General features: G+C 39.2%; 1 protein-coding gene across 2 annotated transcripts in view; it reads left to right on the top strand.

The window, feature by feature from the left end:
• Window positions 1-18,110, top strand: part of NME7 (NME/NM23 family member 7) — a 264,656-nt gene that overhangs the window by 71,656 nt on the left and 174,890 nt on the right. For both annotated transcript variants that reach the window (XM_030302771.1, XM_030302772.1), the window contains exons 6-7: window positions 2,065-2,272; window positions 15,800-15,905. In XM_030302771.1, coding sequence (XP_030158631.1) covers window positions 2,065-2,272; window positions 15,800-15,905 — 314 coding nt within the window. The remainder of the gene's footprint in view (window positions 1-2,064; window positions 2,273-15,799; window positions 15,906-18,110) is intronic.

Raw genomic sequence — 18,110 nt, 5'->3', positions numbered from 1 at the left:
CAGCACAGAGCCTGACACAGGGCTTGAACCCATGAACTGCGAGATCATGACCTGAGCCGAAGTCGGGCACTTAATCGACTGAGCCACCCAGGTGCCCCAAAGTGCTTACATTTGTCATAAAGAAGGATATTAGGCTGCTATAATAAACATACTGCTTGGCATCCTGCATATGATAGTGTTTTTCCTTTAATTGTATAATAGAAAATTATGTTATAGATTATTTTAAATCAAGCAGTTTAAAATATTCCCAGGCCTTGTTAGAATATACAGTTTTCTTGGGGCACCTGGGTGGCTCAGTTGGTTGAGCGTCTGACTTCAGCTCAGGTCATGCTCTCACAGTCTGTGAGTTTGAGCCCCACGTCGGGCCTTGTGCCAACAGCTCGGAGCCTGGAGCCTGCTTTGGATTCTGTGTCTCCTTCTCTCTCTGCCCCTTCCCTGCCCATGCTCGCTCGCTTGCGCGCGCGCGCTCTCTCTCTCTCTCTCTCTCTCTCTCTCTCTCTCTGTCAAAAATAAATAAATATTTAAAAAAAATTTATACAGTTTTCTTGGAAACTGTTATAGCTTTGCTTTATGTTTGTGGCATTATATTACAGCACCTGGTTTAATGTCTTATATGTAATTAGTATGCAGTAAATTTTATTAACTGGGTGAATTAACCAGTTTTCTGGTATTATGAAAGACACAACAAAAGATGTACCTGCATTAATTGGAAATAGTCTCATGAAGAAGTATTTTTTATGACCAGGCACACCTTTCTCTGCATTATTAACATGCCACACCCATTATAGGGTGTGGTTATAGGTTATAGGCTTATTCACTATGTGTTTTGAGGAATTCTGTAATAACAGGACATTAGATGATAAGTTTCTTGAGGCCAGGGTATCATTGAATATTCTGATTTGTAGTTAAGTAATTGTTATGTGCTTACCGAATGGATCAACACGGATTTGTTCCCCTGATTTGGGTTCCTTAAATCTAATTGTTTTTGGCTACTAAGTCCTAGAAGAATATCTATGAAGAGGTCATGGGGCCTTTTAAAGGACAGAGCGTATGAATACTTCTTCATACATACTATTTTTTAGAAATCCTTTTCAAAATGAATTGAAATGATTTAAAAAGGAAGGGAGTTAACTCGTAACATGATTCATGAGGGAAGGAAGCATGTAAAAGAGTCAAGAGTTAATTGGTACAAAAGTGTTTGTCACACCATGTGCTTTTCTTCTAGAGGGTTCTGGCCTCTCTCATAGTTTAGAAGAGAGAGAAACATGCACTTGCTTTAAAAAGTATTCTGTCCCTGCCCCAAACAGTAGGAGGAATGGTGTCACTTATTTCCATGTGAAACCTGCCATTGCTGCCTCATCCACGTATGGGAGCGGAGAAGGGAAATGAGATACTGTTTTTATGGGTTGGGGTGCTGTGACTCAGTGCTGGAGTTTTCATCAAGAACCCATGTGTACTCTTTGAAACTTAAGATGGGAATATCCCAGAGTAGCTATTATAGTCAGAAGGGGGATATTTTTTCAAGGCCTGTTGATTTCGTTTTCCTTATCACTAGCCCAACTCAGTGTTTATTGACTGCAAATTTACTGTCATTCTTTGAATCCTAATCCACACAAAAGTAAATGAATTCTTACCGGAAATATGTTAGAAGACATCACTCTCATCACTTTCTATACTACAAATATGATTGGACTGCGGTGGCAAACCACGTGAAAATAAAAAGGGAAATCCTTCTGTACCTTTCAGAGCAATGGGAAAAGCATAGATAGGCATTTCAAGTCAATGAAGTAGTCTTAATGAAGCGCAACATTGGCTTTTTTTTTTTTTCTTTCCTGACAGTAAATAATTTGACACCAGTAGCGATATGTAGTGGCTCAGGCTACTGGAGGACACTCAATGATGAAAATTTTACCTTGCCTAGGTAGAATTCACTGTATCCGATAGTTCTGAGATCATAATATCCGTGTGTGTATTGAAATACTCCAATTGTAATGTATTCTTGTGAGTAGAGATACACAGGTTGACAGAAAGATGAAGCAAATCAGTCTTTTACCTGTTTTATAGCGAGCTGATCCAGTTTATTACGAGTGGTCCTATTATCGCCATGGAGATCTTAAGAGACGATGCTATATGTGAATGGAAAAGACTGCTCGGACCTGCGAACTCTGGTCTGGCACGTACGGATGCTCCTGGAAGCCTGAGAGCCCTCTTTGGAAGCGATGGCATAAGAAATGCAGCTCATGGCCCTGACTCTTTTGCTTCTGCTGCCAGAGTAAGGTGTTTGAAAAATATTTCAGTTCTGTTTTTATTTTGTTACATGTGTTAGGTCAGAGTAAAGCATTTCTGTCACTGCTGACTTAGGGTAGATTTATACAGGTGACCTAGCAGTAGAGAAAGTCTTTGACCTGTTGCCTAGAATTAAACAGCATTTCAATAATATGTCTCTTTTGTGAACTGGTAACTTGGTCATGGTCAAGATAAGTTTTCTCCAATTAAAATACCTGTCATCCCGGTTTTTGTCCCCAAACCATTTAAATTATTCAGGCTTATAAATGTTTGAATTATTGAATTCACACAAGACCAGTTTATGGATAGTAAATACTCAGAAAGAAAGCATTATTCAATATATTTTTTCCTGACTCATACTTCACACTATTTTCAAGCTTAACGTCCTTTTCTTTACCTATATATAGCTAGTGTTTATGAAAAAGTTTTTATGCTTCTTACAATTACTCCTTATTTTAAATCCATATAAATAAGGTATTATACGAGGTTTATGCTGATGTTGATTTAATGATGTTGCATGTTTATTCTTAGCATCATGAGAAGTTTCTAACTAATTTAAGATGGTTTTCAGTCTGGTCATGCTTTCATTAAAATATTAGACAATTTTAAAATAATTGAATTTTTCTTTTTTTTTTTTTTTACAGCTCTGTCAACAGATCCTTTCAGTTTTCCCTTCAAATTAGACTTTGAATTTGATTGTTGTGGTCTAGGTCACTGTTATATTTTGTCTGGACTACTGCGTAAGCCTTCTAATTCCCCTTTCCTCTTCTCTGACACTCAGTTTATGAAAATTCTACCTTGCCCACGTAAAATTAACCAGGCTAAGAGAGATCTTTTCAAACCAGATTAGCAGTTCAACTATTGAAGACTCTTTAGTGAATTTTTTTAAATCTCTTTTACAATAGAATCTCAAGTCCCTATTGTAGGCTCCAGAGCTCTACCTGATCTGATTTCCATCTGTCTCCCCGGCTTTGTCTCCAGCCTCTCCGTTATTCACTGTGTCCCAGGTACACTGGCCATCTTGCTATTCCTTGAATAGCGAATTTCTGCCTGGCTTGTTCAATCAACAGTAAAGAGGACAGCGTAGTTGAATGGGGGTGAGGGAAGGAGGGGCTGATGAGGGCACAGAAATAATCAGGGGAGATATCACATGGTAATATTTCTGGCATTTTCTCTGAGGAAAGCTGGGACCTATTGCAGTGCTGCAAGCGGAGGGCTGACATGATTGAATTGGCCTTTGAAAGGGCTATACTGGCCCTGAGAATAGTCTGTAGACGACAGGAATGGCATCAGGGAGCCCAGTTAACAGGCTGTTTCAGTAATCCAGGGAGATGATGGCTTGGACCAGGGTGGTGGCAATGAGAGGAGTATGGAGATATATTTTAAAATACATTTTAATCAGTGGAGGTCAACTGAACAAGATTTCCTTCCAGATTAAATGTAGAGTCGGAGAAAAATCGGTATCAAGGATTACTCCATAGCTCCTGGCATGAACAACTGGAAGGTGACGATTTACGTAAACTGAAATCAGAAAAGCCATGGCTAGAGTCAGTAGGGATGGAAACTCAGGAGTTAACATTTTGGACATTGCAAACTTTATCTGCATGCTAGTCATCAAAGTGGAGAGATGTTGGGCAAAAAATTTAGTTATATGAGTTTGGGGAGGGAGGTCTAGACTAGTACATATGGGGTCATTGGCATCTAAATGGTATTTAAAGCCTTGAGAATGGCTGAGATTACTCAGGAGAGAGTACAGATAGAGAAGAAAAGAGAACAAAGATGGAATCTTTATGTTCTTAGTAAAAGGCTGAAGAAGAGGAAGCAGCAAAGGAGGTAGAGAAGGAGCCGTCAGTGAGGGAGAAGGAAAAACCTCAGAGATGATTGTGTCCCAGAGGCCAGGTGAGGAAAATATTCAAAGGGGAGAGAATGATCAGTGGCGTCAGATGAAGCAGACCTATCAAGAAAGAAGGGCCCTGAAATTGACCACTGGATTTTGCAATGGAGAGTTCATTGGTGAAGTTTGTAAGAGAGCAATAGAGTCAAAGTCCTGCCGGAAGGGATTTAAAAGAAAATTGGAGGACGGGAATATAGACAACTTTTTTTTAGGAGTGTTGTTGGATGTTGAGCAAAGAAATGAGGTGGTAGCTGTGAAGAAAAGCAGCATCTTTTTTCTCGCTCTCTTTTTTTTTTTTTTTAAGATGAGAAGAATTACAGATGTGAAAAATTGAGGATGTAGAAAAAAGAGTGAGACTTACTGGCACAATGTGCTTGATTAGGTGAGAGGGAATGGGGTGCAGGAGTAGTTGTCTGTAGCAACAGGTGCGAAGGCGGACTATGGGGGCGCAGATGCTGATTCTTACTCCCTTAATTAAGACAATAGGAAGCAAGGTCAAAAACAGCTAAAAGTGAGGTTGAGGGAGACGGTGTTTATTGGTTTGAAGAGAGAGAAAATGTGAAGTAATCATCAGAAAGACTAGGAACAGGAAGCAATTAGGGAAATACGGTTGTGGTGCTGAGTAAGTGGCCCACCTGATGTTCATGGTTCTGAATTCTGAGTGTGGTTGTTCTCCGTCCTTGTTCAGCCGCATGGGTGTAGGTGCAGAGTAGGTGGAGCATTGACTTCAACCATGGCTGTAGTTTTGTGAAGCGAACTCGATAGGAAGGTCTCGGTAGTCAATGGAGTGTGCAAGAGAGTGATTATAGTCTTTGACCTTTGATCTTAGTAGTAGACAGTCACTCTAAATGTAGTCTTCCTTTCTGGAGTTATATTACCAATCAGATCTTTCAAGATATTACATAAGTGATAGGAATAAATAATTAATGAAATAAATGGAAGCTGGAACTGAAAGTCACTGACCATGCTCATTGATATTTGCTTCCTGTTTCCCTCCTTCCCTCCCTTAGCATCTTACCCCGTCCATTTCCATCAGTTTATTTAATAAATTTAAGCTCAGGTATGCTTGTCAGATTTTAGACAATTTAGGCTCTATATGTATCGATCGATATAATAGATGATTCCATCAGTGAGCACCGTAAGGGGAGCGATTTTCATGTTTCGATCAGTAGAACCTGCATGGCACATAACAAATGGTGAATGAATTCTGGTGTTGGCCACTAAAATTCCCTGGTTACTTCCCATTAGCGAACAATATACTTTTTAAGTTTTTGTATTAAAAGCCTTGATATAAATAAAATGGGAAGAAGTGGGAAAATGTGAGCATATAATTTTGATCTTTTTCTCAAGGTATTTTACCTTACAAATATTCTTTGCCTTTTATGAAAATACCATGAATCTTGACTGTGAGTCCAACTATACCATGTTGCAGTACTATGATTTATAAGAAATGCATATTTGGTCGTGCAGATGACCAAAGTATATTTTTCATATATATTTGATCTTTGTCCAGTTTCTGGGTCACAGCTCCGTCAGATCCTTGCAATTTCCTGAGTGTTGGGGGTGATAAAGGTGTCCTTCGTTATGTTAATGAAATGACTTTTGGAAAGCATCTGAGGATAGAGGCTGGTTGCCAGGAGGACCAACAGTGTGTTTAGAGGGTTAGAACTTTCAGTCTTTATCTCATGACCCCTGGGAAGGGGAGAGGGGCTAAGAGGCAGGTGAGAGGGGGGGAGGGTGAAATAGCTGATAGGGATTAAGTAGTGCACTTACGATGAGCACCTGGGTATTGCGTGGAAGTGTTGAATCCCGATATTGTACACCTGAAACTAACACTACCACACTGTATGGTAACTAACTAGAATTTGAATAAAAACTTAAGGAATCGCCAATGGCCAGTGATTTCATCAGCCATGCCTATGTAATGAAGCCTCGTAAAAACCTTTGGAGGTTTGGAGATCTTTGGGGTTGGTGAACAAGTGGAGATGGGGAGAATGGTGTGCTCTTTCCCCATACCTTGCCCCATGTATCTCTTCTTCTGGCTGTTGATGCATAGCCTCTATCGTATCCTTTCATAAGCTGGTAAACTTAAGTATTTCCCACAATTCTGTGAGCCTCTCTAGCAAATTAATTGAACCGAAGGTAGAGGTCATTGGAATTTTGTGTCTATAGACAGGCAGACAGTCAGAAGCATAGGTTGCCTGGGGTTGGTAACTGGCATCTGAAGTGAGGGTAGCCTTGTAGGACTGAACCTTTAATTTGTTGAAACCGATGTTGTCTCTGGGTAGATAGTGCCAGAAGGGAGTTGATTTCTTGGACACCCTGCTGGGAGAATTGCTTTGGTGTTCTGTGTGGGAGAACACTCCCACACTGCAGTTGGGTCTGGAGCCCCTAAAAGACATATTTTTATTCGGTAGTTAATATAGGTTGTGCATTTATTTAATACTATTGATGCTGAAAATAAGTGGATTCAGAAGTGCAAGGGAGGCTTTATACTTTAATATGATAAAGCTAGTCTTGTCTTTTTTTTTTTTTTTAATGTTTATTTATTTTTGAGGGAGAGACAGAGCATGAGCAGGGGAGGGGCAGAGAGAGAGGGAGACACAGAATCCGAATCAGGCTCAAGGCTCTGAACTGTCAGCACAGAGCCCGACGTGGGGCTTGAACTCATGAGCCGTGAGATCATGACCTGAGCCCAAGTCGGACGCTCAGCCAATTGAGCCCCCCAGGTGCCTCTGCTAGTCTTGTCTTAAGTACATGTTTTTTTCTATGGCTGCACATACGTAATGTGCCTATCTTCAAATACAGTTTGCAGAATGATTTTTTTCTTCTTTTTATAGTGGAGAAGCTTCTGCAGTGTTAGCTACCGTAATCATTCCTCCTGAAGAAATGTCTTAAACATATTTGTTTCTATTTTGTACACCTAAATTTTTTAGCTCTTTCTGACATTCGTCCCTGAAATACCCCATCGTCATGAACCCTGTAGGATACACCTTTTCTTGACTCTTGTCTTGGGAGGAGTGAGTATTGTGGACGTCGTGTTAGCTAATTAGCTATCAAAGAGAAATCTGGCTGCAACGCACAGCACACATGAGGAAGCAAGGACAGGACATGTGAATTAAAAACTGAAAAACCTCACACGAGCATCCCCAAATAATCTCTCCTTTATCTTAAGTTCCTATTAGTTACAATTTAATCCTTTTTTCTTCCTTATCCAGATTTCACCAAAGCTTAGACTATAGTCACAATTTTCTCTTCAGTTGCCTGTGGCTACTCACTGAGAACAACCACTGCAATGTGGCTTCATCTTTTCATTCCACCAAAATCATTTTGGATAAAATAATCAATGTCCTCTTACTTACAAAATTCAAGGAAAAATTTTTATTTCTTTTGTATCCGTCTGCAACATTTAAGTTTGAACACTTTCTCCTTTTTGAGATTCTCTACCCTATTTTGATTTTGTGATGTCTCACTGCCCTTGTTTCTTTAGAGCTATCAGGTCATGATCTATGTCTTATTAATTGGCTGTTCTTCCTTCACCTGTCCTTTAAAGTGATGATGTTAATCAGGCTCCATTCTCTCACCTACTAATGTGTTGCTCTGTTTCTCAGTCGTGGTCCGTAAAATAAGGGAATAGTTGTACCTACATTATAGTGTTCTTCTGAGGATTAAATAAAATGATTTAACTGTTTAGCATAATGCCTAAAACATAGCATTTAATGGAGATTATCTGTTATTAATACTCCACTTTCATGGTGCTTCTCAAATCTCTACCTATTAGTGGTACTGCATATATTATCAGTATATAAAAATCAATAGTATTCTTGATATACCTGAAATAACCAGTTAGAAAATGTAAACTTAAAAGAGAGTTCCTTCATAGTGTAAAAAAAAAGTATACGATGCTCAGGATAAACCTAACAAGAGATGTGAGAGATCTTTATGGAGAAAACCATAAATTTTATTGTAGGCCATAACAAACGACTTAAATAAATGAAGATCTATACTACGTTCATGCATGTGAAGATTCAGTATCCTAATGATAAAAAGTCTTTCCAAATTTATCTATAAATTCAGTGCATTTCCAGTCAAAATTGAGGCAGAGTTTTTCCTGAAGCTTAATGAAATTCTTGCGTAGAAGAGCCAAAAGCGCCAAGGAAGTTTGGAAGGGTAAGAAGAAATGGTGGTGATAAGATGACTTCTTTATGCGAGAGGAAGCCTTTTATAAAGCTTTGGTAGGAAAAGCAGTGTGATATCGGTATGGGAGTAGACAAGTGGGTCGGTGTAACAGCCCAGGGTACTCAAGAAATGACCCATAAGTAATGAGATCTTGGTGGCATTATGAATCATTGGGCAAGAGATAGATGGATAGTCAATAAATTGTACAAGATGATTTTATGTGGACAACTCAATTTCTTAATTCTATGTGTAGGGTTCTCCTTAGTCTTTCAGATTCATACTCAAATAATGCATCCCAAACTGAACTGATTAATTTTAACTCACCAAACTATTCCTTTTGTATTCTGCATACCATTAACAAAGGAACTTGAGGGGCGCCTGGGTGGCTCAGTCGGTTGAGCTACTGACTTCGGCTCAGGTCATGATCTCTCGGTCCGTGAGTTCAAGCCCCGCGTCGGGCTCCGTGCTGGCAGCTCGGAGTCGGGAGCCTGCTTCGGATTCTGTGTCTCCCTCTCTTTCTGCCCTTTCCCCACTCGTGCTCTTTCTGTCAAAAATAAAAAACCAAAAAAAACTGGGGCGCCTGGGTGGCGCAGTCGGTTAAGCGTCCGACTTCAGCCAGGTCACGATCTCGTGGTCCGTGAGTTCGAGCCCCGCGTCAGGCTCTGGGCTGATGGCTCAGAGCCTGGAGCCTGTTTCCGATTCTGTGTCTCCCTCTCTCTCTGCCCCTCCCCCGTTCATGCTCTGTCTCTCTCTGTCCCAAAAATAAATAAACGTTGAAAAAAAATTTAAAAAAAAAAAACCAAAACAAACAAACAAACAAAAAAAACCAAAGGAACTTGAGAGCCAGTAAATATTCTTCTGCCTCCTTTATCCCCTACATCCAATGAATAAAAAGTTGTGTAGATTTATCTTCTAAACATTTTCTTCAGTTCTCTCCTTTTCCTTCATTCCTACTCTCACTGTGTAACCTGGGTTGCTATAATAGCTCTGGCTCAGACTTTTCTCCCACAAATACCTCTTCCACATAGGTTTCAGAGCAAGCTCTCTAAAAATATTGATCTGTCCATGTCATGAATCTGCTGAAAATGTTCCAGAGTGATGCATTATCCCCCAAATCAAGTTAAAGCTCCTTAACGTGTTTTATGAAAATGATCTGAATGCTAGCCTCTTCTCCAGTCTCACATCCTGCCTCTCCTTCTTTAGACTGTGGTGTTCTTGCTCTATCACCTTTACTCTTTCTGCCCCTCTGCCTTGGAATGCCATATCTCCCTTTGTCCGGGTAATTTTTTTTGGCCCTTTAACTCTGCTCAGAGTTCTTTATATATTACAGATGCAGATTTTTTACCCAGGTATATGATGTGCAAATACCTTCTCACAGTGTGTCGTTTGCACTTTTATTCTCTTCAACGGTGTCCTTGGATGAGTAGAAGTTTTTAGTTTTGATGAGGTCCAACGTATCAGTTTGTTCTTTGATGTGTGGTGGGTTTTGTGTCACATCTAAGAAATTGTCACCTCATTCAAGGTCACAGAACTTTTCCCTTTTGTTTTCTTCTAGCGATTTTATAGTTTTTGGTTTTATATTTAGCTACATGATCCATTTTGAGTTAATTTTTATATATGGCATAGGATCTGACCAAAATTTGTTGATTTGTGTATAGACATCTGATTGTTCCAGCATCATTAGATAAAATCACAATTTTTCCTCCACTCAGTTACCTTTATACCTTTGTCATATTTGTTGACTATGTATCTGAGAGTGTATTTCTGGATTCTTAACTTTGCTCTATTGATCTTTTTGTCTTTTTTCATTGTGAATTTTGAACTTATTAAGAAAACAAACATCGCATTTAGAAATGGACAAAAATTTTGAATAGGCATTTACTTCACCAAAGAAGATACATGAATGGTATGTAAGCACACATTAAAAGTACACAACATCAATAGACATTATGGAAATATTAAGTAAAACCACAATGAGCCAACACTACACAGCTTTCAGAATGGCTAAGGTTTAAAAGAACGGACCATATCAAGTGACAAGGATGAGGAGAAACTTAGGAACTATCATACACTGCTGATGGATGAGAATTTAAAATGGTACAGTCACTTTGGGGGGATGGATGAGAATTTAAAATGGTACAATCACTTTGGGGAATAGTTTGGCCGGCACTCAACTAAAAACTTAAACATGCAGCTGCCCTGTGATCCAACCATTCCACTCAAGTATTTTCCCAAGACAAATGAAAACAAATATCAATACAAAGACTTGCGCATAACAACTTTGTTCATAACAACCTTATTTGTGATATCCCAAACCTAGAAATAACCCAATGTCCAAGAGATGGGTGGATAAAGAAACCATGATATTAACACATGGAATACTATTAGGCCATAAAAAGGAATGAAGTATCGATATACGCTACATTGCATGAATCTCAACATAATTTTGCTGAGCGAAAGAAGCGGGACTAAAAAGCACATACTATATAATTATATTTAAGTAAACTTATTAAAAATTAAACTAATTCCTAACGATGGAAAACAGATCATTGGTTACAGGGCCAACTTGTTAATGGTAAGGGACGTAATGGTAAAGGTGATGGTTAATGGTAGGGGAGGCAGGGAGAGGCAGAAGAAAGGGATTGCCCAGAGGAAGGAGGGATGACTGATAATGCTTATTATCTTGATTGTGGTGATGTTTTCTCAGGAATAAACATGTCAAAGCTTATCAAATTGTATCCTTTAAATATACTCAGTTGGAAGTATGTTCATTATACCTCAACAAAACTTAGAAACCAGTGGCAACAACTCTGCTCAACTGTTATCAATTTCCTGGTTCTATGTGAGGTACCCTTCATACCTACTACATACCTCTATTTCTTACCATCTTTGAAAAGTATTTGTGTTTATGTTTATCCTCTCAGTAGACTGTGAATTCCTCGAGGATGTCCAATTCATCGTCATACCTCCAGGATCTAGGTCACTGGTGTTCAAAAATGTTTTGGAATTCAAAACTAACAGAGACCTTATGTGTATCGAGTACTCATTACGTTGTAGGCATCATTCCACATGCTTTTATATCTGATTTAATTCTCACAGTCTCCCGTGTAGTCGCTTAGATCGTCCCAATTTACCAGGAACTGAAACTTGGTGAATTTAAGCACCTTGGCCTCCTGACAACATGAGCCCGAGTACCTCTGTCTCCAGAGCCCCATGTTTAACCACCAGCCCCATGTTTAACCAACTTTGGATACCAAAAATAGTGGCCTACCTTGTTTTAAACATTACCATCTTTTAGAATACGTTAGTGATGGAAACACTTTCGGAGAATTTGGCAAGTGGAGAGAAGAAAATTTAGCATCAGTAATCCTGTCACTGATGTTTACAGTTTGTTTATGGCATATTCTTTCCAGCTTGTTCCCTTGATCATTTATATAATTTACATAGGAACACCATGTACCTGATTTTAACTAATTTTTTTCACTTAATATGATATTTTTCATGTTAACAGATTATTGTTACAGGAGTACATTTTAATGGCTACAGAATATTTTGTTGTATGAATATAACATGATTTATTTAAACATCCCCTTACTTTTGGACATTTTGTTAGGTTCTCTCTTTTTTTTTTATTTGTAAATAAGGCTGCATTGATCACGTGACTTCATATTTCATTTCTTAAAGGTTTGGATTTTCTGAGAACAGATTTCTTATTTGGTATGAGGGTATGTAGAGAGCAAGTTCAGTGTTTTCATGTTTAGTCTGAGGCATTTACAAAAATGATATTTAAAATTACTATGTAAAAGTTTTGGAGAAACTTTTAACTAACAACCATTTAGTGATGCTTTTATTATGGTAATAAAGATAAGAATGTAGATTAGTCAGATGTTTTAGTGAGATTACCGGTGGGATTTTAGGTGAAATTTATGAAACAGTGCTACTGTTTTGTTACAATTTGTTAAGTAAGGTATAGTAAAAAAAAAAAAAAAAAAAAAAATTGAAGACTCCATCAGTCTTCATTTTAGGTTTTGGTAAAGTTACATATCTCTATCCTTCCTGCTAGGTAGTTTAGGAACATATAAAAGGCTAAGAGTAATAGCAGGAACCCTTGGAAGGAGAGGAGCTTTATGTAAAGTGTTTAAGCAGCTCAGATCACAAAGGGATGCGAACATTTCTTTGTGCGACTATCACATTTGTTGTGTAAACTCTCTAAATCAGTTGCCATAACAATGACCTAGTAGAAGTGCTCTTGCAAATGTCCATTTAGATTAATCCTTGGGACAGATAGGACAGCCTATGCAGGGAGAAAGAGAAAGCAAAGGCAGAAAGTAGAATTAACTCACTTTCGCCAAGAAGGTAGATTTAAGTAAGACCTTCATATGCCTTGCCTGAAATACATATTTATTCAGCATATGTAAATGAGTGCTTGGAAAGCTGGCATTTTCAGTTTTAAAAATTGAGGAAGAGAAGAGGAAAGTCGAGACAAAAATAACTGGCCCAATAATTGGTTCAGCTAGAGGTGGAACAATTTAGCACGGCTTCTTTACTTTTGAAGGACAGGTGATGGAAACCACCAACCAGCGCGACCTGGGTCTGAATACTGGCTTTGCCCCTTGCTAACCCCCAAGGGCTCATTAGTCAAGGCTTTCTTATGTGTGCAGCGTGGGTAGAGAGATCTTATTTCTTAGCACATGCAGAATGTATTAGTTTCTGAATTTCAGTCGTTTCTTAACATTGAGAAGCTGCTAGTGCAAAACGAGGTCCCGGCCTACTCGGAGCTTGCATCTGATGGTGAAGGGGATGCCAGATAATAAACAAATAGACGTAAAACAAGTCAGGTGGTAAGTGCTCCGAAGAAAATAAAGCGGGGGAAGGGATAGAAAAAGCCCAGGGTGGAGGAAGGATTGCGCGTTGAGTGGAAGTGAGGAATGCTGTGAAATATGTTGATATATAAATACAAATGTGTGTCGGGAAGTCCTCACCGTCTCTGGTTTGAGCAGAGATCAGAAGGAAGTGAGGGAGGAACCATGCAGATATCAGAGAGAAAGAGTGTTCCGGGAGGAAGGGAAGAGTACAAGCAAAGTTTCTGAGGTGGGAACTTGTTTGCTGTGTTTAGTCAAACAGCGAGGGGGTGAGGCCAGTGGTGCCCGGACGGAAATCTAAATGTTTTTGTGGAAACCGATGATTAGCTCAAGGTACAGCTAGGGGCCTAGGGGCCAGATCCTGAAAGGCCTTGTAGACGTCTAGAACTTTAAAATTCATTCCGAATGAGATAAAAGGCTACTGGAGAGTTCTGTGCCGAGGAGCGGCATGTGTTTTACAGGTTTTCATGCTGCCTGCAGTGTTAAGAATAGATCAAGCCAGGTGGGTGTAGGTGTGCTGGGGGGCAAGTTGGAATGGGGAGAGCAGTTAGGAGGCTAGAGCAGTTGTCAGAGGGAGAATTGGTGATAGGCATGGACCGCGGTGACCGATATGGAAGCGGTTGGATTCTGGCTGGACACGTTATAAAGGATTTCCTGAGCGATTGGGTGGATGGCTAAGGAAAGGAGAGAAATCAGGGATCACTCGAAGTTTTTTTTTCTTTGGCCTGTGCAGTTGGAAGGATGGGAAAACAGGGTGGGAGTGAACAGATTTTATGGGAGACGGTGGAAATCAGGACATTTTAAATGTGCATCCTCTATAAGTGGTAGTGGCTGAGATATGGGTGTGGAATTTAGGGAGGAGGTTGGACTGGAGGCAGAAACGTGGGAGCCATCAGAATACAGATGGCATTTAAAGACATGGGACTCGAGCTCATCAAGAGAGTGACCGTAGGTAGAAGATGGACCCTGGAGCTCTCCAACACAGAGGGGTCAGCCGCATGGGCAAAAACCATCAGAGGAGACTGAGACGGAGTGGCCAGTGAGGTAGGAAGACAGTCAATGAATGGAAGCATTGCAGGATATGGAGTGAGATCACCTGTGTCAAATCCCGCTCGGCCCAGTGAGGCGAGGGATGAGAAGTAACCAGAGTACTTGGCAACGCAGAGGTCACATCGAGCAGTTTGGGGATGAAACCTAAGTGTCACCTTAAGAGAGAATGGAGGTGAAAAGTAAAGACAGAGAATAAAGACCCCCCTTTTGAGGAGTTTTGTTGCAAAGGAAGCACAGAAACGGGAACTCTAGAGGAGGCCTTTCCTTTCCAGTTTGAACAAGTCCACATCTTCTTTGTGGCTTTCAAAATGTACACAGTACATTGTACTGTGGCTTTCAAAATGTGTAGTACATTAACACTTCCTGTGATCTTGCAATCTTTAAATTCGTTGATAAATGAGTATTTACTTTGAGGCATTTGTTTTAGGTGCTGAAAGACCTACAAAGCCATGCAGGTTAGTTACTTGCTGCAGATCTAAAACTTGTGAAGGGCAGTTGCCCAAATAGCCACAGTTTTGACTGGGGACGTCACAGAAGGCCTCCTGGAGTCGGTGATATTTGAAGTGGCCCTTTACACGTTGGTAGAGTCCTTTGGAGCTTGGGACAGAGGGACTTATGGGGAATGCTGGAAATAACAGTAGGAAAAGCTTCAGGCGGAAGGCATTTATCTGAATAATTAAAAGAATTAATTAGTGTGACTGTGTTTGTGGCTGGTTCAGATTGCTGAGTTGTCATCTAAGGGAACCATGGACAAAGCAGATACCATAGCCTGAATCTGGTTATAAAATAAAGCTTATATGATTTAATTGTATGCTAGAATTGTAGTAAGTTCATTAGTTTAAGCTAATTAGTTAAAGCTATTTCGCAGTTCTGATTCTTAAATACTGATCTGTTTCTACAAAGAATTCCTAGTTTTTAATTTCACAAATTTTAATAAAAAGTTTAAAATCGGACCTGTGTCTATGAACTAATGCTTTGAGGAAAATAAGAACTTTATATTCATTACTTCCAATATTCAAAGTATGTTAAGATGTTATTAGTTTTAATCCTAAGGCAGAATGCTACATGTCCTCATTACTTTAATTGTACTTTTTTTTTTTTTCAACGTTTTATTTATTTTTGGGACAGAGAGAGACAGAGCATGAACGGGGGAGGGGCAGAGAGAGAGGGAGACACAGAATTGGAAACAGGCTCCAGGCTCTGAGCCATCAGCCCAGAGCCCGACGCGGGGCTCGAACTCCCGGACCGCGAGATCGTGACCTGGCTGAAGTCGGACGCTTAACCGACTGCGCCACCCAGGCGCCCCTAATTGTACTTTTTTTTAGATGATCTTTTGATTCCAAGACTTAACACAGGGTTCGGTTCATCAGTCTTTGTAAAAGTCATTTTTAGAAAATTTGAAGCAAAGAATTTTCATTATGAAACTTTAAAAGTAATCCTGTCGTTTTTTTTTCCCTTCTCACATTAATATCCTAGGAGTCCAAGATAAGAGATTACATATGCCAAAGTTATTTCTTTTTGTCTTTAGGAAACGGAGTTATTTTTTCCTTCGAGTGGAGTTTGTGGACCTGCAAACACCGCTAAATTTACCAATTGTACCTGTTGCATCATTAAGCCCCATGCTATCAGTGAAGGTAAGTGCTATGTTAAATACAGTGTATCCAAGTACATTTTGTTAATAGGAGCTTATTTTCTTAGTTCATTTTCTGATGTATTTCACAGCAGAAATGAAAGTATCATTTTAGCATTTTTTTTCTTTGAAGCCACATGAGTAAAGGTAACACGAGTGAAAAATCTGTCTCCACTTATATTTATCTACATATGTGTACCTTTTTTAAAAAGGCGTTCCTTGAGGTGCTGATCATGACCATGCTTGTCCTGTTTAAGATCTTGATTCCTTGACTTTAAATCCGCCTCCTCCCACCACATAACCGATTTACTTAATTCACTGAAATAGGTCTTAAAACAATGTCTGCAGTATGCCCTGAGAAAGCTGGAGAAACTTCCTTCAGTTCTTAGTATATGAAACAAAGTCCTGTGATTACAGAAATACATATTTGTACACATACATACATATACACATGTGCACACGTGCAGAGATAGGTAGATATATCTATATGGCTATATACTGAGAGTGTAAACTTTTTTCTTTATTTTTCTTCATCTGTTTTATTCTGTTGTGTGCATTTTTGTGAACTATTCCCAATTCTTTTGGAAATGAGATGGATAGAATTTAAAATATTGCCCTTAAAAAAAGTAGAATATTCTGAATAATAAACATAGGTGAATGGGTTTTTTTAGTTTTTTTTTTTTTTCCCCAAGTATCAAAGCAATTCGGGTATACAGCAGAAAATTTGGAAATAAAGTGAAAAAGGAAACAGTAAAAGTTACCTGGTTTTCCATTGTCTTGACATTGTTAATACTTTTATATTTCCTCTAAATTCTTTTCTTCTGAATATGTGGATGTGTGCATGTAATTGTTGACGTGCATTGTTAAATTAAACATGTTGAATGACATGTAATTGTTAACATGGTTGCAATGTATGTCCATAGGATATTGTTTTAATTTTAGGGAGCATTTTGGATGCTCTTAATTCTTCACGAATATTTTAATAGTTGTACACCATGCAGTCATAGAGATGTAGTATAATATTTGGCTACGTAGGTTGTTTCCAGTTTTTTGATGTTAACAATAAAGTTTTAAAGAATATCTTTGTACATGAATATTTGACAGTATCTCTAGTCATTTCCCCTGGCTAGTTTTCTAGAAATAGAAGTATTGGTTGAAAGGATATGAAGATCTTAAAGATCTTGTTGCATAATTAATACTTCTTTAATTATTTAGGAAGTACCTTAATACCTTGTAAATCCTTAGGACCACAGTTATAGGGAGCTAACATGCACGATCGGTCACGAACATCTATGGAGACCTTTCCACCATGTGCTAGGCTGTATACTGAGTACCTTATACGTTATCTCCTTTTGTCTTCATGTCAATTATGCCAAGTAGGTGGATATATCATTCTTTTCCAGATAAGTGAACTGAGGCTATCTGAGAGTAAGTTATTTCCCCCAATTTAGAGCAGGGAATCTAGGATACAGACCTGGTCTCTTCTACCCTCCACGTTCTCTCCTCTACGTATACGACTCCACAGCAACATGGTTACAGTAACACGGTTAGCAACACTTCCACAGGAAGGAATGATACTATTTGAAAGGGCTGGTGTTGACAGGCTATGAAAAACAAAATTGGGACTTTATGTTGCATTCATTTCTTACCTTGGGATGAATACACACACACACACACACACACACACACACACACACACATGCACACATTTATACCCAAATATGCACACACACATATGTGTACACATACATACATACATACATGTATACACATACACATACATAATATGCACATATATACATATATAATACACATGTTTTATTTTATTGTTATGTTTTTAAAGTTTATTTATTTATTTGGGGCGCCTGGGTGGCTCAGTCAGTTAAGCGTCCAACTTCGGCTCCGGTCATGATCTCACGGTCCGTGAGTTTGAGCCCTGCGTCAGGCTCTGTGCTGACAGCTCAGAGCCTGGAACCTGTTTCAGATTCTGTGTCCCCTTCTCTCTCTGCCCTTGCTCTGCTCGTGCTCTGTCTCTCAAAAATAAATAAACATTACCAAAAAAATTTTTTTTAAGTTTATTTATTTTGAGAGAGAAGGAGAGCATGAGTAGGGGAGGGACAGAGAGACAGAGAATCCCAAACAGTCTCTGCACTGTCAGCGTGGAGCCCAGCGCGGGGCTGGCACTCATGAACCACGAGATGATGACCTG

This window comes from Lynx canadensis, chromosome F1, assembly GCF_007474595.2.
Source record: "Lynx canadensis isolate LIC74 chromosome F1, mLynCan4.pri.v2, whole genome shotgun sequence".
In the NCBI taxonomy this organism is placed as follows: Eukaryota; Metazoa; Chordata; class Mammalia; order Carnivora; family Felidae; genus Lynx; species Lynx canadensis.
This window is presented reverse-complemented; position numbering and strand designations above follow the sequence as displayed.